The sequence below is a fragment of the Panicum virgatum genome, chromosome 5N, assembly GCF_016808335.1.
Source record: "Panicum virgatum strain AP13 chromosome 5N, P.virgatum_v5, whole genome shotgun sequence".
In the NCBI taxonomy this organism is placed as follows: domain Eukaryota; kingdom Viridiplantae; phylum Streptophyta; class Magnoliopsida; order Poales; family Poaceae; genus Panicum; species Panicum virgatum.
Genome location: NC_053149.1, coordinates 49,176,031 through 49,196,937, shown reverse-complemented (window position 1 = coordinate 49,196,937; position 20,907 = coordinate 49,176,031). Strand labels below are relative to the sequence as shown.

At 44.9% G+C, this 20,907-nt stretch overlaps 3 protein-coding genes and 1 long non-coding RNA gene across 5 annotated transcripts; all 4 read right to left on the bottom strand.

The window, feature by feature from the left end:
* Window positions 1–437: 437 nt before the first annotated feature.
* Window positions 438–5,568, bottom strand: LOC120674887 (GDSL esterase/lipase At1g28570-like). The gene is made up of 4 exons (XM_039955988.1): window positions 5,319–5,568; window positions 5,090–5,211; window positions 1,479–1,578; window positions 438–1,378 (listed from the first exon to the last, which is right to left on the bottom strand). The coding sequence occupies exons 1-4, from the start codon at window positions 5,566–5,568 to the stop codon at window positions 438–440; spliced, it is 1,413 nt and encodes a 470-aa protein (XP_039811922.1).
* A 539-nt stretch (window positions 5,569–6,107) lies between these two features.
* On the bottom strand, window positions 6,108–11,137 carry LOC120673480 (GDSL esterase/lipase At1g28600-like). 2 transcript variants are annotated; one of them, XM_039954326.1, is made up of 8 exons: window positions 10,745–11,137; window positions 10,417–10,638; window positions 9,355–9,503; window positions 8,982–9,258; window positions 8,094–8,356; window positions 7,069–7,958; window positions 6,870–6,958; window positions 6,108–6,779 (listed from the first exon to the last, which is right to left on the bottom strand). In XM_039954326.1, the coding sequence occupies exons 1-6, from the start codon at window positions 11,022–11,024 to the stop codon at window positions 7,881–7,883; spliced, it is 1,269 nt and encodes a 422-aa protein (XP_039810260.1). In that variant the 5' UTR covers window positions 11,025–11,137; the 3' UTR covers window positions 6,108–6,779; window positions 6,870–6,958; window positions 7,069–7,880. The 2 variants fall into 2 exon arrangements, with proteins under 2 accessions (XP_039810260.1, XP_039810259.1); XM_039954325.1 differs by having other exon boundaries at window positions 6,870–7,958.
* Window positions 11,138–14,012: 2,875 nt separating this feature from the next.
* On the bottom strand, window positions 14,013–17,769 carry LOC120673651 (GDSL esterase/lipase At1g28650-like). Its single transcript, XM_039954601.1, has 5 exons — window positions 17,408–17,769; window positions 17,092–17,313; window positions 16,282–16,430; window positions 15,926–16,202; window positions 14,013–14,499 (listed from the first exon to the last, which is right to left on the bottom strand). Exons 1-5 carry the CDS (start codon window positions 17,682–17,684, stop codon window positions 14,219–14,221), a joined length of 1,206 nt encoding a protein of 401 aa, XP_039810535.1. The 5' UTR covers window positions 17,685–17,769; the 3' UTR covers window positions 14,013–14,218.
* LOC120673652 lies at window positions 14,797–15,577 on the bottom strand. The gene is made up of 2 exons (XR_005674713.1): window positions 15,384–15,577; window positions 14,797–15,190 (listed from the first exon to the last, which is right to left on the bottom strand). It is a non-coding gene; the product is annotated as an uncharacterized LOC120673652 (long non-coding RNA).
* Window positions 17,770–20,907: the final 3,138 nt, after the last annotated feature.

Sequence of the window (20,907 nt, the reverse complement as noted above, 5' to 3'; positions counted from 1 at the left end):
TTTGGCTAAATATCATAGAGCAGAGTGACACCTAATAAGGCTCCTTGCTTCCCAGAATCTACCGACATTATTTCTGCGAATTCAGGTGGACAATTCTCCCTCATCTACACCAAGAATTACTCCTAGCAACTTAGCAATGGCGGGTCGGCCAACGGGCCGTTGAACATCGGGGAGGCTATTCATCGCGCGCGCGAGTGCGACGCGACGCATCGCAGAAGAGGCGCTGCGTCGCTGCAGGTGGGAATGCGCACTGTGCATCTTCAACCTTGCGCTCGCGATGGTTGGGGCCGCCGGCGAGCTAGGGGTGGGGGAGGGGGTGGCCGGCGAGGGGTGGGAGGTGGGCGGGGCGGCTGCCGGCGGCCGGGGTGGTGGCGGGAGGCGGCGGAGCTTTAGGTTTCGGGTTGCTGGGGGCGGGGCGGGCTCCATGGTCGCCGGACCTAGAGGAAAGGCCCCGGGGGGGGAGGGCGGCCCAGTGGCGGTTCGGCCGGTAGAGGGCGCGGCGGCGTGGGAGCGCCGCCGGCCGGCCGGGGTCGGATAACTGGTGGGTGGTGGCCGTCGGCGGGGGCGAGAGAAGGCGGCGGCGGTGCTAGATAGACGGTGCGGCAGCGAGATTGGTTAGCGTGGCGGTGGTGGAAGGCGGCGGCGGAGGCAGCGGAGGCCGCCGGAGCCGAGGGAGGCGCTCGACGGCGGGGGCGGGCGGGGGTGCTCGTCTGTCGGCTCTCTGCGATTGGATGAAATCCAATCACAGAGAGTGATGAATAGACGCCCCCGTTGAACACTCCCTGGGCGATGACCTCGTACGCCATCTCCGTCATGTGCACGCCATCCCAGTTGGCGAAGTAGCTCGGGTTGCCCCAGACCTTGGCCGTCCTTTCGCACGCCGCGCCTGTGTGGTACGGGCCGCCGCCGCCGCAGCACGCGACCAGGGGGTTGCCGATCCCGAACCTACCCGGGTTCTTGACGAACTCCATGGCGGCGCCGTAGTAGTCGGCGTAGATGAGCTTGGCGCCGGGGTTGCGTGCCTTGAGCCTGGCGACCTCGCCGCGCAGCGCCTTGTTGTGGCGCGTGGAGAAGTCGTTGAACCACCGGAGGCACCGGTCCCCGTCGAAGTCCGTGGGGTCGCTGCTGGGGAACATGCTCAGGTACGACGACACGCAGCCGATGGGGAAGTTACTCGGGATCAGGATCGATGTCGCCCCCAGGCCGATGAGCTCCTGGACGGAGGAGCCTATGTACGCGACGATGTCCGGGATGAACCGGCTCGCTTGCTCGCGAGGCTTGGTTGCATCGCCGAACCAGAACCAGAAGTTGTAGTCGTTGCCACCGATCTCGCCCAGCACGATCAGAGATTCGTTCAGAAGCTGCCTGATCTTAGCACCTGACACGGTGAATGAATCATGCGATGAGCATCATCGATCGACCGAGCAAGAACTAAGAATGCACACTTGTTACAGGGGAATGCGGTATGTATGTGTTACCATCGTCGTCCCCGGGAGCTAGGTGTTGCAGCATTTCCTTGAACCAGCCGATCTGCACGCCCAGGCTGTGCGGCATCGGCACGCTGTGGTTCCACCTGCGGTAGTGTAACACCCTGCCCGAATATTCCGACCGTAAGCCCGGATACTCCGAACATGGAGTTCCTAGTTCATGTAATTTTTATCCTCTAGGCCCCACAACCATTAAAAACCATCTCACTCTCTTAGGGATGAAAGCAGGAACAGAAAAATCCCGTACCAACCGACACCGTATACCACATATACCGATCAAATACCGTTTTTACAGAAAAATTCGAAATTCAGGAAAAATCCGGGAAATTCCGGTAAATACGGAAACGAAATCGGGTGAAGCCTTTTCCCGACCGAATTTTCGGTTCCCGTTTTTTACTCGGGAATTCCCGAATTCTTCCCGTTTACTCATAGGATCAGTAATGTCGCTGGCCCTCAGTCTAATTTATTAGCTCACAAGCGCGTCCTGTATTGCTCCCTGGCCAAGGCGGGACTAATCGTGGTGCGCTTCTGCTGCTAGCGCCGTGTGCTGCACTGCCAGCCTTGCTGTCCACTCCTGCATGCAGTTGGGCCAGTGGCCACGGCCTGCTAGCCACACTAGGTAGTACTCAAAAGCTATGGGCCAAATAGCTGGAGCTCGTGGTATGGTTCAGGGTCTATGCATAAGTATTATACTACTATAACAAAGGAAATATATGTTATGATAATTTAATATGTATAAAAGGTAACATTCGTAGTTATATCGATTCCTCTAGTGCCGATATGCATGACAATAATTTGAACCATGTCTGATGTATATCATATTCTTTTCTTTAATTGTTGTATCATATTCTTATGCCCTAACCTGTGAGCACTAATGCCCTTGCTATGTGAACTCTATTGTGGTGTTAATTTATTTACTTTGGACTATGGTACTATTTTCCTTTATATTATGTATGGTTGTAACCGTTGTGTCAAGTCAAACATTCGAAGGGGTTACATAATTCGTTATTCCCGCTTTTGAGTATCGATTTCCGACCGTTATCGACATGATTCCGATCGAATTGTACCGTTTCCGATATCCCGCATAACCGATTTCGTTTTCCCGACCGAGCTTTCCCGTTTTCGTTTCCGTTTCCGAATAAAAATGTGAAAACAAAAATGGTTAGGGTATTTTCCCGACCGATCCCGACCGTTTTCATCCCTACACTCTCTCTCTCTCTCAACTCATTCCCTGTCACCCGTTACTCTCTCTCCCTCTCACTCCCTCAAGTGCCCTCCCTCTCCCCAAACCCTAGAACTCAAAATCCCCCTCCCAAATCAACCCCAAGACCAAGGAGGCTTCAAATCCACCTGGAGGACCATCTTCCCCGCGTATTCCTCCCCGGGGTGTCTTCATTTTCAAGTTCTTCACGCGGGAACAGCTCATTCAAGGTATGCTAATTTGTGCCGGCCCAATCTATCTTTCTAGGAGGTTTTGAGTGGTTTCCTCTAGTCAATCATCTCCTTATGCATCCTTGAACTAGGATTCAAGAGGGTTTCAATTTTGGTGGGCTAGTTTTTCCACCATGAGAATTTCTGTTCTTGGTAGACAAAAAATGCCGTCGGGCCCGGAGACTCCGGGTATAAGCCCGGATACTCCGGATTTTTAACATTCCGGGGAAAACTCCGGGTATAAGCCCGGATACTCCGGACATTGGAACACTCCGGGAGAAACTCTGGGTATAAACCCGGAAACTCCGGACTTGGGAGTCCGGATACTCTGAGCAGGTGTCTGGATACTCCGGGTTTTTGGGTATTTTTGGGTGGACAAGAGCAATTGGGGTAGATCCTTAGTAGTTGTACTCGGTCGATGGTTAATTGTAATTATAAAATCGTATTTGCATTAACTCATATCATATGCATATGTGTAGCAGCCGTGGCAGAGGAGGTGGTATACGAAGTGGTTGCGGAGCCACAGGAGCCCCAGGGGCAAGCCCCGCAGCAGGAGGCTCGCGAGGAGTCGGCCCAAGGCCCAACTCACCCTAGTGCTGAGCAACAGACTCAAGGCAAGCCCCGGTGCATGTCTTATTATTTCAAATTATGACACCTATATATATGTCTCTACTACTTGTGCATTAGGTTTAGAAATTATTTGAAAACCCTAGTTGCATGATCCCTAGTTTTTCCTAGGCCTTATACTAGTATGAGTAGGTCGTTAGCACTGCTATGCTTAATAGGGCTCGATAGAAGTCGAGTGATAGTTCTGTCACTCGTGAGATATAGGATGTCTCTATGTTACCTTATGTGAGTACTATATTCAAGATGGAAAGAATGGGATGGGAGGCCGGATGGGGGAATGTGTAGCCCCATCTGTGTGATTAAGGACTGTTCCGTTGTTGGTTGTGCTGATCGTGGATTGAATTGTACTAACCGCATGCCGGGAGTAGGAGGTAGTCGAAACCGGTAAGCCGAGTACTGCCTTCCTTCGAAAGTACAGAACTTCATCACCACCCCTTAGGGCGAGTCGAGTAGTCGCGGAGAAACGGGATGCATATATTTACTTTTGGTGGTCTCACGTTAAGCTCGACTGACTATATGTAGGTGATGCGGTTCTGTAATTCGAGGCGGGGAGGAGAAAGATTGATGCGTGGGGTCCGACGGGGCTTTTGCGTGCCGTGTTGGTTAGGTTCACCTTGCAAGATTAAATCGAATCGATTCGTCGTGTCTCGCGGTTATGAGAACCTTGATCTCTTGGTCACATCGTAGAAAGAAAAAAATGGAATAGAAAGGAGATAAGATGCAATGAGGGCTGTGATATTAAATTATGATTGCTCACCTTGAGTGTTGTAGAGTTGCAAATCATAGATGATTAGTAAATTTATTGTTATAAATGGGAGCAAAAATTTGGAAGACAAGGACTCACTTGTAGCGTTTTTCTGCAAAACTAACCACCAGCCGAAAAGCCGTGCATGTCTAGGTATATGGGCTAAGTTATATCCACTGGTCGGGTAAGTCTTGCTGAGTATTAGTTGCTCAGGGTTTGTTGTCACACATTTTGTCATAGGACACCCGGACGTTGACTTCTGCCCCTGCTACGTCAAATTCATCCACCGAGATGCAGAGGGGTGAGAAGTGGTGGAGAGAGACCCTTAGATTAGGGATTTGACGGGTTGCACGCTTGAGGACAAGGTGTGCAACCCTCAGTTTTGTTTCAACCGGTGGTTGGTTAGGCCAGGTAGCACCGGTCTGACCGGTGAGACGTACTGATGTGACCGGTGGTGTTAGAACTGAACTAGTGAAGTAATGTAGTTGTATGTTTTTTTTCCATTTGAGCTTGGCTACACTATGTAAAAATTGTAAATTATGTAAATTACGTGAGCCTGTGTTTTGAACTAAATTTGTAAAATTCTCGTTATCGGTTGTCATCCTTGTATATTTTCAAGTATTTTGTCGTGCTTGTACCATCTGCGCCCGCCTTCGCGTGAGACTTCCGATAATGTTTCGATCGGGCCGTGGGTTGAGAAAGGATCGCTAAATTAAAATATTAAGTTAATACGTTCGATGTGTTCAAATAACGACCATTACATTTAATTTAGAGTTTTAATTTGGCGGTTGCGTCACATGTAGTAGTAGGCCGGGGGCATCGCCGTGGCACCGGCCACGGCGAAGTTGGCGCCATTCGGGAAGAGCCCCGAGTCCTGCTCCGGCAGGTTCGGTGGTATCATCGGCAGCTGGAACGCTTGCGCTGAAATTTCGTTGACGGTGGTGAACAGAAATGGAACGCCCAATCTGCTGGCATGGTTTATGCCGGAGAAGAAATGAGATTAGTATCCATGCAGCCGCAGTGCTCACCGTAGAAATCAACGAGGACATGCCCGTCGCAGATGCGGCCGATGGCGTTCTTGAAGAAGGTCATGCCGTAGGGGAGCTCCTTGTACCGGGACGAGCCGTTGCCGGACATGTGGATGAAGTTGCCGGTGTCGATGATGGAGTCGCCGAAGCTGAAGATGCGCTTGTAGCAGCCGCACAAACCTGGGGGGAGGTTGAGCAGGAGGGCGGCGGAGACGAGCAAGCAGGCGGACAGGCACTTGAAAATCCCCATCTCGATCTCAACAGCGGATTCCCCGCTGAGAGCAATTTCTCCTGGTGGTATGTACTTGCTTATTTTCGCCACCTTAATTTATAGCATTTTTTTTGCTCCAACTTAACAAGAAACATCAATATAATGTGATGTGAGCTATACATATATGTATATCTAGCAGCACACTAAATCTCTCCACAGGTACATATACGGTTGGCATGAACTGTTATGCAGTGCTTTCTGAAGGACCGATTTGAATGCTAGCTCGTATTGGCTAACGTTACTGGAACATTTATTTCCTGCCGATATTCACCGCGTTCAGCAGGCTGGAGCTGGAGTGGTGTTAGAGGGAATTACTGTAGGACTGGAGCTCTACCCACCAGCCGAACACGGTGATTCTGAAGAACAAAATTTGGAAGGTATGTATACATATGCTATATATGGAGCCAAAGCATGCATAGGTGAAAAATAATTCCAGAATATATGAATCGATCAGAGTGGCATGCATGGCAACATATGAATATTTGCCAACTGAAGTACTGAAAACCTTGACCGTACCCTTGAATTAGAAACTGAATATTTGGCAACATACTAAGGTTCAGGTTCCACTGTACGAACTGTAAGAATTACAAAAAGTTTACGTTCACTCGAGTGGTGGCTAAAAAGCTTTTCACAGCTTTCGGTAAATATATATCTATAGTGATCAACATCTTTCGTTTAGGCCGGAGAATAAATTAGACTAATCTAATTAGTTTTGTTCGTCACCTTCCTTGAATCAATGTTATTTGCTGAGGAATGACATGGATACTAGAAGGGAGAAAAATACAGGGTTTTAGCACACTGCACACACGAGCTAATTCATTTCCTCTGTTTTACACCTCTATTCCTGCAGGGGAATTGCCGGATTGGGCTTGAATGTATATTTTGAGTACTGAACCTTTGCATTGTCTGTTGCAGGCGAGCGTAAAGTATCGCATAACCTTTTCATCATGAGCAATTCAGGAGATTCTTCTTGTAAGTAGTGAAACCCTTCATTTTAGCATATCTCTTGTAGAAGGTAAAAGTATCATCTATAGTGCAAAAATCATTCCCTTCTTTGGCTCAGCGGGTACCAAGTCTGCCTCTGCAACTTGGTTATCACAATCATCTTCAATCTCCTCAGTAGCAAATTCATTGTCATTCTCAATATTTTCTTCTTGTACGTCATTGGATGTTAAATTACTGGACATTGCCTATGAGCAACAAAAGATTATATCAATAGCTATAACCTAACTAAAAAAATAGGCAACACTTTGGTTGCAGCAGTAGTGTCATCGACTTACAATGGAAGTAGATATAGTAGCAAAGATATTGGATTGGTTGAGAAGCATTCCAATAGAGGGATCCCTCCAATAGAATCAGAGTATCACTACTGTTGGATTATTGCAATGTATAGGTACAAGTGTTAGATCGGATAAGAAAGTAGAAGCAGTATATAGTATAATTTCAAACTAAGAAAAGCAAAAATTATGAGATGCATACCTTCATGTGTAAATCATCACCAAACAAATTAGTGCCTGAGAATAGATGGAGAGAAATATTTGTTTTTGGGGTTCAGATTAATGTGATAAGGTAGAAGGAAATCCAGGTTGTTTTGAGCGGAACTTTGGATGGAATTGGAATAGAGCAAAACAACCATGCTTTTATTAGTGATGGGTCTAATTATCAACATAACTAATAATCGATTACGACAGAAAGGAGGACGCCCCGGCATGGTCATGGACATGTGCGAAACTTTCTTCATAGCTGCCTCATAAAAAATCATTAGTGTGCAACTGTGAATAGACTTTTCCTTGTCACTTACAAGAAAATAAGCAACGTCATACTTAGATACAAGTACTTCTTTCTGATTCTAACCTAAGTCAAACTATCCTAGGTTCAATCAATTAAATAAAGAATAATACTGGCATCTACTGCATCAAATAAGTAAGTTTGTTGTTAATATTATTGTTATATAAATTTGGTCAAACATAGGCTAGTTTGACTATAACAAACTCATAAATTTAGGGAAGGAGGAAATAGACAACATCTCCACTGAACCAGCCAAGATGATCAAATAATTTGTACCCTTTCCTTATAATAATGGGTTATGTGAATAACTGACAATGGCAAATTGTTCACCACTCATCCAATCAGGATAGCAAGTTGTTAAATACTCCCCTTATAACGGCTAGCTCTAGCTCTATACAGAAGCGAGGACGCTTAGTGCTAGTAGTTCAGTACTACATATATCAAATCTAAAACGACAAAGAAGACAACTTGAGCAGCAGTAAAAGAACAATGGTAAACTGTGACTAACAAAACAAAAGGTGAAACAAGACCCAACCAATTACTTGGGCAACAGCTGTGAAGTGCAGTACAATATCGCGGCTCTGTAATCAGGCAAAAATATCAAAATCATTACATCTTTAACCATACTGTCTGAATCCAAAAAATATTTAAAACACATGTATTTCTGTAACAGTCAAAACTGAATGTAGCTACAGAAACTATAAATCGTAGAGAACCTTGTATCCAACAGAGGAGGTCAGCTCAGTAAGCTTTGGACACGAACTGGTGGTGGAAGCAATTGACGGTTGTGTGTATGTTCCTCTAAGGAGGCCCATTGCAATGGCCTTGTATGCAGCTTCCGATGGATGGAAACCATCCCATGAGCCATACTTATCTGGGTTATCACACACCTTGTATTCCCCATATCCACAGGCTACAGCTGGAGACACACCATAGGTTCCTTCTCCGCCGCAGCAAGCCACCAAAGGTTCCTCGATACCTAAACCCCAGTCATGGCAACGTTAACCAAGGCATCACCAAGAACTCAAATTGTTTTTTTCAAAATTATACTGCATGTTTTTTAATGACACTATGCCTGGATTTTCTAAGGCATATACCCTAGTTTATTTAGTGAAACCAAACTTGTCAAATCTGAAACTCAATTTATTATGTTTATAGGTATTGCACATACTGTATTTGAACCATTAACAATGCAGATATTGAGTAAAAGTTGAAGAGAATGCTAAATGTTGTTAACTGATACAATCCACCTGTGTTAGCTGACTAATTCAAGTTGTACATGATAACACATGATGGAAATTCAGGTATTTCACTAGAAACCTAACTATACAGGTTTGTTGGCCGTCAAATTGCATTTTCCCCATGGCTAGATTTTTGTATTTGTGTTAGTCAGGAGATTGGATTCTTTTTGGAAAAGCATAAGCAGGAACCGAATAGTCTACCATCAACTTTCCACACAATTCCAATCTGAAAAGGACGTTTTGTTCTTTTTATGAACATAGAAAATGCATTGCATTCTTAAAATGCATCAGTAAGAAAATCGCTTCCTAGTATACAAAAACAGATTTAGTAGTAGGGAGTACAAGACAAATATATTAACTCACCAAATCGTTCAGGGGAAAGGAAAATTTCCATTGCAGCTCCATAATAGTCAGCGTAGATGATAGATACATCAGGATGAACTTTGCGCAGCTTCTCCAGCTCCTCCACAAGAAGCTTGTTGTGGTACTCTGAGAACTCGTTCATCCACCTGAGGCAACCACTCTCTGGCTCATAATCTTCTTTGTTATCACTCTTGAAAATCGATAGATATCTTGGGACACAGCCAATTGGGAGGTTCCCTGGAACCACCAGAGTCTTTGCTCCTACCCCAATCAATTCCTGCAAACTCCACTCATTTGCATAACTATCTATAGACGATGGTCACAATGTCAGATGGAACGGAATCTACCGAAAGTCAGTAACATAGATGCTCACGGTAATTGTAGAAGAAATTTTGGCAACAACACTTGGTGTGAAGGAGCGGATCTTCTCAATCGGTACTCTGGAGAGAAGAGGTAGGTTGTAATCATTGCCCCCAATTTCTCCAACCAAGAAAAGGGATTGGCTCATCATGTCTGAGCAACCTGTGCAGTAAACAGGGTTCAGAATTGGCATGTAAAAATCACACACTATAAAGAAGGTCCTAAAGAAGAGATAGAATTAAAGCATCTTGTAGTAGTTGAGCATTGACATGGTTGCAGCAATTTACTATTCTTTTGAATTTTGGTAGCATTACTAGTCAGATTTATCGAAGTAGTTGCACCCGTTAGCAGAGCAATCGATTGCTTGTTCTAGCAGGCTATGTCACATGAAAGTAAACGTATTTTGCTGGATGGAGTTGATAACTGTGACTTTATTCAAAACAAGTAACTAATAAGCAATTTATTTCAGGTTCTGTTTGCAGCACATTGCTTCCAGAGACTAAATAAGTTTATTTCACAAAATATCCCATTTCTAACCACAGTTATCATTGGGGAACCGTAACGTGATGATTATTTGAGGTGCCAAAAGAAAATGAAGCAACAGAATGTTTCCTCACGTCTCTGCTAATAGTACTACTTTTGGCTGCAATTTCAGGTTCAGGTTTTCGACAATGACTGATATGGACAACCCAGTTAGTATTGAACTGATACCATCCAACTAATCTTCTGTTTGTTATTGCTGGCATCAATGATGACATTCCTAGTGTTTCCTATCCCATTCACTGGTCAATTTATTCTTTTTGGGTTTGAAAGCATAGTTTTGTTTGTCATAAATCAAGCTGCCGCAAAATGACATTCCTAGTGTTTCCTATCCGACACCTTTGCATCGCACGCGCACCTTTCAAGCGCACCATCGCCAAATCTCTTTGCACCGCACCTTCTAGATTTGTAACTTAAATTTTGTTAGTTTGCTACATGCTACTTTCCCCATTTACCATTAGAATTTGGTAGCAGCGGAACTGAAAAGGCCAGGTCAAAGAGAGGGGATGGAATTGGTAAAAGGGAACAGACATACCGGAGCGGCCTCCGGGGCAGAGGAGGTCGAGCAGGTCGCGGAACCACTTCATCTCCAAGTCGAGGTGCACCCTCCCGTCGCCGATGTTGAAACCCCTGTCGCGGAAGAAGTCCGGGCCGAGCGCCGTGGCGCCGCCCACCGCGAAGTTGGCCCCGCACGCGAAGTCCTCCGCGCGCCGCCCGCTCAGATACGGCCGCGCGAACGGGAGCCTCATCGTGTCCGCTGCAATCGCACGCGAAATCCAGAGCCCCAAATTTCAAATCGGTACTGCTACTACTACGCAGGATAAATTGATGGAACGATCAATCGATCGGCATGTATAGCGTACCGATGAAGTCGAGGATGAGGCGGCCGTTGGAGAAGCGCCCGGTGGCGCGGCGGAAGAATGTCTCGCCGTAGGGCGGCCGGAGCGCGGGCTCGCCGGAGTTATTGCCGTAGTAGAAGGGGAAGTTGCCCGTGTCGGCCAGCGAGTCCCCGAAGCTGAACAAGCGCAGGTAGCACGCCGCCGCCGGCTCCGCCCCAGCAAGTACCATTAGCAAAACAGCCGCTGCCACCGCCGCAAGTGAGATCACCCTTCTTCCTGCTCTCCCCGGGGCAGAGGAAGCCATGGGCTCTCTTTCCCGGGGGGTCTCCTCGGTCCGCGCTGATCGAGGTGGAGGCGGCCGCAGAAGAAATTGAACTCAATTTTCGAGAAGTCTGATTTGGGAGAGAAGGAAGAAGGCCCTCTGCTTTTATAAACGTCGTGAGTCGAAGCAAACGGATGGACACGTGGCGGCAATTTCATTAACCGCTTTGTGGGCTCGAGTTGATCTGTGGCCCGCAAGGCAGTGGGGGTGGGGCGTCTCTCGAGTATAGATGTCCATTCGGGCTGCCCGGCCCGGTCCGCGCCCAGGCTCACCCTGGCCCGGCCCTACTTCTTAGCGGGCCGTGTCGGGTCAGCCCACGGACTGTGCCAACGGCCCAGGCACGGGCCCACGGACCAGTTTCGTGCCGGGCCAGCACGCGGAGCCCGGCCTGCTTGTCGGGCTCGGGCCCCTCGGGGCCCACGAAGGGGACGTTGCCGCGCCGATCTTGTCCAGTCGCCCGCGGAGGAGGGGCGGCGGACCGGCGAGGCGCGGGTCGCCGGTCGCGGGAGGAGGCGCGGGTCGCCGACTCGCCGGTCGTGGGAGGAGGCGCGGGTCGCGGGAGGAGAGCAAGAGGCGAGGAGAGGAAGTGCGGCGGCGCTAGATCTAGGGTTGCAGTGCGGGGCAAAGGGGCGGCGTCGAGGAGGCGGCGGCGGCTGGCGGGGCGGAGACGACGAGGCGGCGGCCGGGAGGCGGAGCCGAGGAGCGGCGACCGACGGGGCGGACCGGAGACGAGGAGGTGGCGCCGTGGCAGGGTGGAATCGCGGTCTTGGCCGGCGTCTCGCCCTCTCGCGTCGACGCGGTCGCAGTCTCCGGCCTCGGGGGAGGGCGGGAGCGGGAGGCGGGGGCGCTGCGCAAGAGAAGGGAGGGGCGGGGGCGCTGCGCGACGCGAGAAGGGATGGGTGGAGTGTTGCTGGACTGGGTTGTGTTGGCCATTGGAGTTAGCGGGCCAATATTGGGCCGGCATGCTAACTCCGTGCCGGGCCGTGCCAGCCCCATGGGCTGACGGCCCAAGCCCGGGCATGGTTTGGACCGGGCCGCGTCGTGTTTGGGCCGGGCCAAATTGATCGTGCTTCGGGCTAACGGCGGGCTGTACGGGACATCTATACTCTCGAGTGCCGGAGTATTCCGAGTGCCGTGCCGTTTCAAACTGGCCGGCACAGCACAGCACAGATCTACTCATGATGGGTAGCAATATTCGTAGATTAAAATGATCGACTAAATTAGTCATTGCGGGTTACTAATGGTACTTGGTCGTCGCCATGTGTTGGAGTTAGGGATAAAGTTAGATAATTTTCGCCGTGTTCAGTTGGAGCATGTAAAAATTTGCATGTAATTTTTTTGGCGCTTTGACCACTAATTAAGGGTATTAAATGAAGGCTAATTACAAAACCAACTCAACAATTATGGTACTGTAGCGTTTACTATAGCTAATGATGTCTTTGACCGTATGATTAGGTGTTGTTACTGCAGCATCACTGTAGCCAATCATGGTGGAACTTGGCTCATTAGATTCGTCTCGAAAAGTTACACCCATCCATGAAAAGGTTTCGCAAATAAACTTCGTTTAGTACACTATGCATGCATTCGTCTTTTTGTGTAAAATTTTACTGAACACGGGCTTTAGGGTTATTTGATCAACCTAAAAAGTTGATAAAATAAACTAGAATGATATACGTAAATAAGTTGGAAAGAGAAATGAACAAGAGTTATTACATGCTATCTTACTATTATTAATTGGAGGCTTCTTTGAAACCTCCACGTGAAGCCACCTAGAATCCTAGGTGGACACTCTAAAAAAATAGAGAAGTTCTAGAAATTCCCACAAAAAGCAGAAACATCTGACCATCCATCTAACTACTCTAATCATAATAGTCATTAGATATGTTATCTTTTTTAATAAATTACCCACCTCTGCTATTATAAAAATAGATTAAAATAACCCCCTAAACCTAAACATGTATCTAAATTACCCACATCTGCTATTATTAAAAAAACAAAAAGTAACCCTCTAACCTTCGTGTAAATTACCCACCTATATCATTAAAACAATAATGCAAAACAGCTCTTAATTTGTATATAAATTATCCAACTATGTTATTATTACAAGTTAAAGTAACCCCTAAATATATGAATCTAAATTATATAATTATAATAAAATATTAAAGTATATCAATATAAAATTCTAAATTAATATTTCTATTATTATTGTATTATTATGTATATAAAAATACTACTCATGATAAGTGTCACTGTGTATTCATGTACGATGAAAGAGATAATAACACTAATTCATAAATAAATAGTTTAATTAAATATATATATCAAATACACATAGAGATGTGGTGCAAAATAAAATCTATTGCAACTATATTATGATAAATATATATTTTATAGTATGATAAATCTATTGCAACTATATTATGATAGAATATCCAATAGATGGGAGTGTGTGAGATAGATAATTATAGTTATTAATTATATGATTTATTTTTAAAATAACTCTAATTAGTCCGTGCGGAAGCACGGGTTGATAGACTAGTCGTAATTAATTAGCTGTTTCAAAAAAATATTATTGGGTACCCACTTGCATTCTTAGTTGGCGTGCACGTAACATACCTTATTTTTGGCACCCAAGATGTGAGACCAAGTTTAAGGGCACCCGCAAGGCCGATAGTGCTCTCTATAGCAGAGCCACGTCAGAGATAGAAATGAATAGATAGAAGAAATTGTCGCTAGACATAGTGAGTAGGGATGAAAGCGGTGAATAAATAGTAAAATGGATATATGAGATATCCAAATCTGTTTTCATACGTATCTGTAACCAAATCCGTTTCCATAAGTACTAGTGAAGAAGTACATGATAGTATAATAAGTACTAGTGAAGACTGAAGACATGCTAATGTTTGATTGATAATGGAAATAGATTTCGCCACAGCAAACTGATTACTTCAGTTATTTCTGATCAAACAATGTTCAAAAGTATGTATTGGCCATTCATTCATCTTAGAAAATATTGTAATTCTCCACCAGTTCAATGACATATTAAGAACATTTCGAAACATGAACTATTGACATAATTTTTACATTTAACGTATATGTAATTTGACTAATCATTAGTCCAAACTAATAATATTTGACCTTTTCAAGTAGTAAAAATAAATGTAGTTACACAATCATTACAGGTCATAGAGGGGCTTGGATTCAACAGAAGATCCCAGCTCCGCAAGCTGTGGACATGAACTGGTGATGGAAGCAATTGACGGCTGTGTGTATGAACCTCGTAGAAGACCCATTGCAATTGCCCTGTACGCAGCTTCTGATGGATGGAAGCCATCCCATGAGGCATACTTTTCAGGGTTACTGCACACCGTATATTCTCCGGATCCACAGCTTGTAGTTGGGGAGACACCGTACCGTCCACCTCCACCACAGCAAGCCACGAGTGGATCTTCGATCCCTGAATCATAGTCATGACAATGTTAACTAGGGCAATTGCCCTGCCAAGAAGGGGGGGGGGGGGGGGGGGGGGGGGGGGGGGGGGCTTTTCTTGTGCTACTCGCTGCTGGTATTCATGAAGTTCCAAGCCTCTAGGCAGTTTACCGAATGAAACAAATAGCATGATAACTCTGAAGCTCAACTTAATTGATGTGATGCTCGTAATATACAAATAATAGACTTACTACTGCAGCAATAGGAATATCCAGCTAATAAAAGTGGGGAAATAACAAGGCTATGTGATGTAAGCTGATATCTGTTAGTTCATTACCAAACAAACTCCATTGTGAATGATAAATGAGTGATGACCAACTTGACCGAGCTACTATAATTGTACAAGTGCTATCCTAAAACATTGAAAGTATGGTAAAATTATAACATAGAAGGAATGCTTATTGTGCCCATGTGGATAAAAAGGTACTGATGTTAGATTAGTTATGCAGATAAAGTGCTCTAAGAAAATAATCAAAAAATCAAGTTAAACATCATAAAATCTGAAATCCAGTTTATTGAAAGCGCATTCTGAAATCTGAACCGCCAAACTAACCATATAACTTTAATCTAGAGAAATATAAGTAGCTTTTGAAAGTTCGATTGCAGAGATTCTAGTCTGTCAAAAAAAAATGTAGATAAGTACACACTAAATCTATTATCTTATTATTTGGCCAACAAACGGAGCCTCCACGTTCGTTCTCAAGGTCTAGGAATTCTCACGTTAATCGGAGAAAAATAGAAAAATAAAAATTACCCACCACTGCCATTATGATAAAAATTAGACTAAAATACTCCTGTGCCTAATTAAAAATCACCCACCAATGCCATTATGAAAAATTAAATATAAAATACCATATTATTTGGTCAACAAACGGAGCCTCCACGTTCGCTTTCAAGGTCTAGGAATTCCCATGTTAATCAGAGAAAAATAGAAAAATAAAAATTACCCACCACTACCATTATGATAAAAATTAGACTAAAATACCCCTGTGCCTAATTAAAAATCACCCACCAATGCCATTATGAAAAATTAAATATAAAATACCATTTAGCTATGGATCAGTTACAAACATATACTATTAATAAAAACTAAAGCTAACAACAATCAATCAAAATAAAGCAAAAATAAGAATAATTATATGCATAATATTATTAAATCTCAACAAATCGAATTGTTATTATAGGTAGATCATATTTGAATTTTTTAGCTAACAATAAAACATAATTTACAATAATGAACAGGATGATGATGATGTATGGTAAAAAATAGTATAATCTTTAAGTAAGGATACAACGACATATAAATTTTTGAATTTTCAATACTAGCCGCGCAAATGCGCGGGCTATACACCTAGTTTCTTAGTAAAACGAAAGGCAAATATTCAAGCTCTCACCATATTGTTCAGGGGAAAGGAAAATCTCCATAGCAGCTCCATAGTTATCAGCATAGATGATGGTTACTCCAGCATGGAGCTTGCGAAGCTTCTTAATCTCCTTCATAAGAAGTTGGTTGTGGTACCGTGAGAACTTGTTCATCCACCTAAGGCAACCTGTCTTTGGTTCATAATCTTCTTCCTTATCGCTCTTAAATACCATCAGATATTTTGGGATACACCCAATTGGGAGGTTCCCGGGAACCACAAGAGTCTTGGCTCCTAGCCTAATCAATTCCTGCAAAACTCAACTCATTGCACATTGCTACCTATATAATGTCATCAGCTACAATAGCTACAGCAAAACTGGTGCTCACAGTGATCGTGGATGAGATTTTGGCAACAACACTCGGAACAAAAGAGCGGATCTTCTTGAAGGGCACTTTAGAAAGAAGAGGGATGTTGTAGTCATTGCCCCCGATTTCCCCAACCAAGAAGAGAGATTGGTTCATCATATCTGCGCAACCTGTGCAACAAACAGGATTATCTAAATTGTAGAGATCACATCATCATACAAAATAAGGGTGCTGAAGTTCCTGCCTTCCATGTTCTGCTCTTATACAAGTCAAGATTTATCCTAGTTACCTGTTTCCCAACACAGCAACAGATTTCTTGGGCACATCAGGCGAGTGAGCTGAAGTAAAAGCAATGGATGAACGGAGTTTAATTTTCTTCTTTCTCGTTGATTTCGCAAAGGATGATGATTGTGACTCCATTCCGAATGAATTATGAGCACAACTAGTTATAAAAAGAATGATTTCTGACCCAGTAATATCTTGTGGTGCCAAAACTCAGGAGAAAATGGAGAAGCAAAATATACTCTCAAATCTTCTGCTAAGTTGCTACGACAACGGCTGATATGGACTGGCTGGCTAGTTGCACACCTCTGTTTCTCTGCTTTTCCGCGCCCAGCACTCGCATCGCACTCCACCTACCACCTAGTAGCCAGTAGGTCGCACCTACCGCTGTCCACTCGCATTGCTAGTACGACTCCTCCCCACCTCCCACCCACCCACCCCCCACCAAAAAAAGAGAGAAGAAATTACAAGAATGAGCAAAAGTCAAAAGGGAGGTCAGGTCAAAGGAGGATGGAACCGGAGGAGAGGTAAAAAATGGAAGATACATACCGGCGAGGTTGCCGGGGCAGAGGCGGTCGAGCAGCTCGCGGAACCACTTCATCTCCATGTCGAGGTGCACTCGGTCGCCCATGTCGTCGAAACCCCTGTCCCGGAAGAAGTCCGGGCTGAGCGCCGTGGCGCCGCCGACGGCGAAGTTGGCCCCGCAGGCGAAGTCCACCGCGCTCCGCCCGCTCAGGTACGGCGGCACGAACGGGAGACCCAGCGTTTCCGCTGCGACCACGCGAACCCCCAAATCAGCACCGCCCCCGCCGACGCGGGCACATTGATCAATCGATCGTCGATTGGTAGCGCAGTTATTGCTTACCGATGAAGTCGAGGACGATGCGGCCATTGGAGAAGCGCCCGGTGGGGCGGTGGAAGAAGGTCTCGCCGTAGGGCAGCCGGAGCGCGGGATCGCCGGAGTCGTTGCCGTAGACGAAGGCGTAGTTGCCCGTGTCCGCCAGCGAGTCCCCGAAGCTGAACACGCGCGGGTAGCAGCCCGCCGCCGGGGCCGCTCCAGCTAGTACTAGCAGCACCGCAGCCGCCGCTGCCGCAGGCGAGGGGAGCCCTCGTCCTGCCCTCCCGGAGGCAGAGGAAGCCATGGCGCCGTGCTCGGAAGCGCTGGAAACCAGGAAGGATCAGGACGTCGAAGAAGAAACTGAGCCGGTCCGGTCGGGAAAGACGGCCGACCGCTGACCTACCGTACTTACTTGAGCTACAGGATGAGAGCCACCAACCAAATGGCGAAATGGACATTGCAGCCAGCTTCTGCTACTGACTTGCGGGCCAGTCGTAAGTGTTGCTCTCATGGCACGTACTCCCCCGTCCTGAAATATAAATTATTTTATTTTATTTTAAGTCAAAATAGTTTAAATTTAACCAAATTTATAGAAAAAAAATATTAATATCTAACACATCAAATAAGTAAATTAAGAAAGTATATTTCATAGTGGATCTAATTATTCTCATTTGACATTCAGAATGTTATTATATTTTTCTATAAATTTGATCAAAATTAGAACAGTTTGATATAGAACAAACTAAAATGCCTTATATTTCAGAATAAAGAGAGTACGTGTCTAGCTCGGTACAAGCAATGTCCTACAGAAGCCGCCGAGCCCAATAATCTGTGGATCTCGATTACACATTTGCGCGCAGCAAGGTCCTGCTCTAATGCCCACGAGAGAGAGAGAGAGAGCTCGCAGATGTCAAGCTTATGTAGAAAAAGATGACGTGATCCGTCGCCTTCATATTCAAGGGGAAAAAAGAAATATATCCATTGCTTGTAAAAAATTAAATTCCCTTGCAAAAAGATGGCACACGCATTATATCTTTTTCTTTGGGAGGACACCATCATTCATCTTTTAACCACACTTAATTATTTTTCTGGTAAACACAACTAAGGGTATGTACAACTCCAATTAATGAGCCGTCTGTATCTAGTTAATTGGGATTATCGAAGCTAATTATGAGGTGAACCGAGTGCTACCGTCGTCTCATGAAAGGACGGAACCAGCTCATGCTTTGAGGACCTACTCACAGCTCCTCGCCTGTTGTAGGAGCAGTTGCGACTCAGCCACAACGGAGTGAGACCCCATGCGAAACTGTAGCACACCTGCATCATCGGCCACCGGCGCTATGCCAGCCACTGGCGCCCGCCAATGCCGAGCCATAGTGGCAGCAATCCACGGTATGAAGTCGAAGCTTGCTTCCATCATGCCGCCACTACGTCGCTGGCGAAGCTTGCTGCCGCCAACCGTGAAGCTCGCTGCCGCCAACCGTGAAGCTCGCTACCACCGCCACCATCGAAGCTCAAGACCGCCTGCCCAGCTTGGTGCATCGCCGGTGAAGCTGGCTGCCGTCACGCTGTTCACGAGGCTCACTGCTGCCCGCCTCTCTCTGGGGCGCTGCTAGGAAGAACCCGCCCGGTTAGCTCGCCGGCAAGCCCCCCCCCCCCCCCCCCCCCAATCAGGTCAGATACGAAGCATTCTTTCATATATGCAACAAAATAGTCCATAAAAATCTATTGTATGCTTGATTACCTTATTTTATGTGCCCAAGCATGGACAGGGCAATTGTTTGTAGACAAACTAATAGAGCCCGCTATACAAGTTGTCTGTTCTGCTATTTGTGTGTTGTGTTCTAGATAGTTACAGATGATAGCTATCTGTAGGGTTGTACATGCCCTAAGGAGGTATTTGGATCCAAGTGCTAATACTTCCAAATGCTAAAATTTAGCACTGGTTCATCCAAACAGGAGTACTAATTAATGGGATGTGCTAAACTTTAGGCATGACTAAAAACTTTAGTAAAATATAATTGCTGATATAAGCTAAAGTCTAGCACTCAACTTTAATTCATCCAAATAGACCCTAAATATAAGTATGTAACTGTGTAATTACAATCGGTAATGCTAGAATTAGGGTGTCCGATGCCTAGAAAAACCCAGACGCCCTGACAATCCAGCGTGCTGATGTTGTGGTGGGAAGTTTTTGGACATAATTTTGTTACAATAGGTACGAGCTGATGCAGCAGGAGTTGAAAGACACTCCAACCTCAACGGGAGATGTTATGGTGGACTTCTTATATATAATTTTTATTGCGATAGAAATACGATGATATTGCGGTAGGAATTTAAGTTGATTATTAATATTACGGTGGAAGTTTCAATTGATTTTTGATGTTGTAATAGTTGTTTTAAAATTATTCGATGGGTCGATATGTGATCATTGAAGTGGTCATTTTTAGTATGTTTGAGATATGAGGTCATGTTGCAAAACCTATTTTAGAGTGTTGCATAAATTTATTATATTTTAATAATTAATTTTTCATGTTGCATATTTTTAATCTAGTCGGCTAATTCTATTTATTTTATTTTTTAGGAAAAAAACTATTTTTTGGAATGTTGCAATTGTACTTCAACAATATGTAATTATAATTTTTAAAGTTTGCAAATAGTAAGTGTCGATATTATATATAACTCTATTTCTACGTATTGTCATTCTCATTGGATATTGCATGAAACATAGAGTCATGTTGTAGTGGGAATTTTCTATCATTGAATCCAATGACCGTGTTGTTTTTATATGTTTTTGAAATATTGCAATAGTGATTTTAAATGTTGCAGTAGTTAATTTTTTATGTTGCTATGGAGCGTTCAATAAAAAATCTCTTATCGGACGTCCGAACGTTTGCAGCTCCGAATTACAATTCTTATAGGGGTTTATATTCGATACTAGAGCCGAGCTCAGTAAGATGTGTACATGAATTGGCGGTGGTAGGAATTGGAGGCTGCGTGTATGAGCCTCGTAACAGGCCCGTTGCAATTGCCCTGTACAAAGCTTCTGTAGGATGCAAGCCGTCCCATGATCCATACTTTTCTGGATTACGACACAAACTGTATTTTCCTCGTCCACATTTTGCGCTTGCAGCCACACCGTAGGGATGCCCTCCACCACAGCAAGCCACCAAGGGATGCTCAATTCCTAAACCGCAGTCATGGCAATATAATGTTAACCAGGGCATTAGCAAGAAGTTCTTGTGAAGGTAATATTTGCTTTTATCTTCCCTGTTTCTAGACAGTGTATCTATATATTGAATCCAAATTGACAAGATGTTAATACCACACATAACATACACTCGCAAAAAAATACCACACATAACAATAAAACAAATGAACGATATAATTGCAATACAGATATATGATAAAAAGTAATTTGTCAAGTTTTAGTGCTTATGATATGTAATTTAGTGATACTATTTATTATGTTTCAATTAGGAATGTAAACAAACATCCTCCATTTCTGACCTTATGAATTCTTAGTT

Excerpts from the sequence above, each read along its gene's own strand:
- LOC120674887 (XM_039955988.1), bottom strand. The coding sequence starts at position 5,568 with ATGGGGATTTTCAAGTGCCTGTCCGCCTGCTTGCTCGTCTCCGCCGCC. Across the intron at positions 1,579-5,089 it reads TGCCCCCGGCCTACTACTAC|CGCAGGTGGAACCACAGCGT; the intron begins ATGTGACGCAAC and ends GTGTTACACTAC. Across the intron at positions 1,379-1,478 it reads AGCTCCCGGGGACGACGATG|GTGCTAAGATCAGGCAGCTT; the intron begins GTAACACATACA and ends TCACCGTGTCAG.
- LOC120673480 (XM_039954325.1), bottom strand. The coding sequence starts at position 11,024 with ATGGCTTCCTCTGCCCCGGGGAGAGCAGGAAGAAGGGTGATCTCACTT. Across the intron at positions 10,639-10,744 it reads CCTCATCCTCGACTTCATCG|CGGACACGATGAGGCTCCCG; the intron begins GTACGCTATACA and ends GTGCGATTGCAG. Across the intron at positions 7,959-8,093 it reads CCTCCTCTGTTGGATACAAG|AGCCGCGATATTGTACTGCA; the intron begins GTTCTCTACGAT and ends GCCTGATTACAG.
- LOC120673651 (XM_039954601.1), bottom strand. The coding sequence starts at position 17,684 with ATGGCTTCCTCTGCCTCCGGGAGGGCAGGACGAGGGCTCCCCTCGCCT. Across the intron at positions 17,314-17,407 it reads CATCGTCCTCGACTTCATCG|CGGAAACGCTGGGTCTCCCG; the intron begins GTAAGCAATAAC and ends GCGTGGTCGCAG. Across the intron at positions 16,431-17,091 it reads CTGCCCCGGCAACCTCGCCG|GTTGCGCAGATATGATGAAC; the intron begins GTATGTATCTTC and ends TTTGTTGCACAG.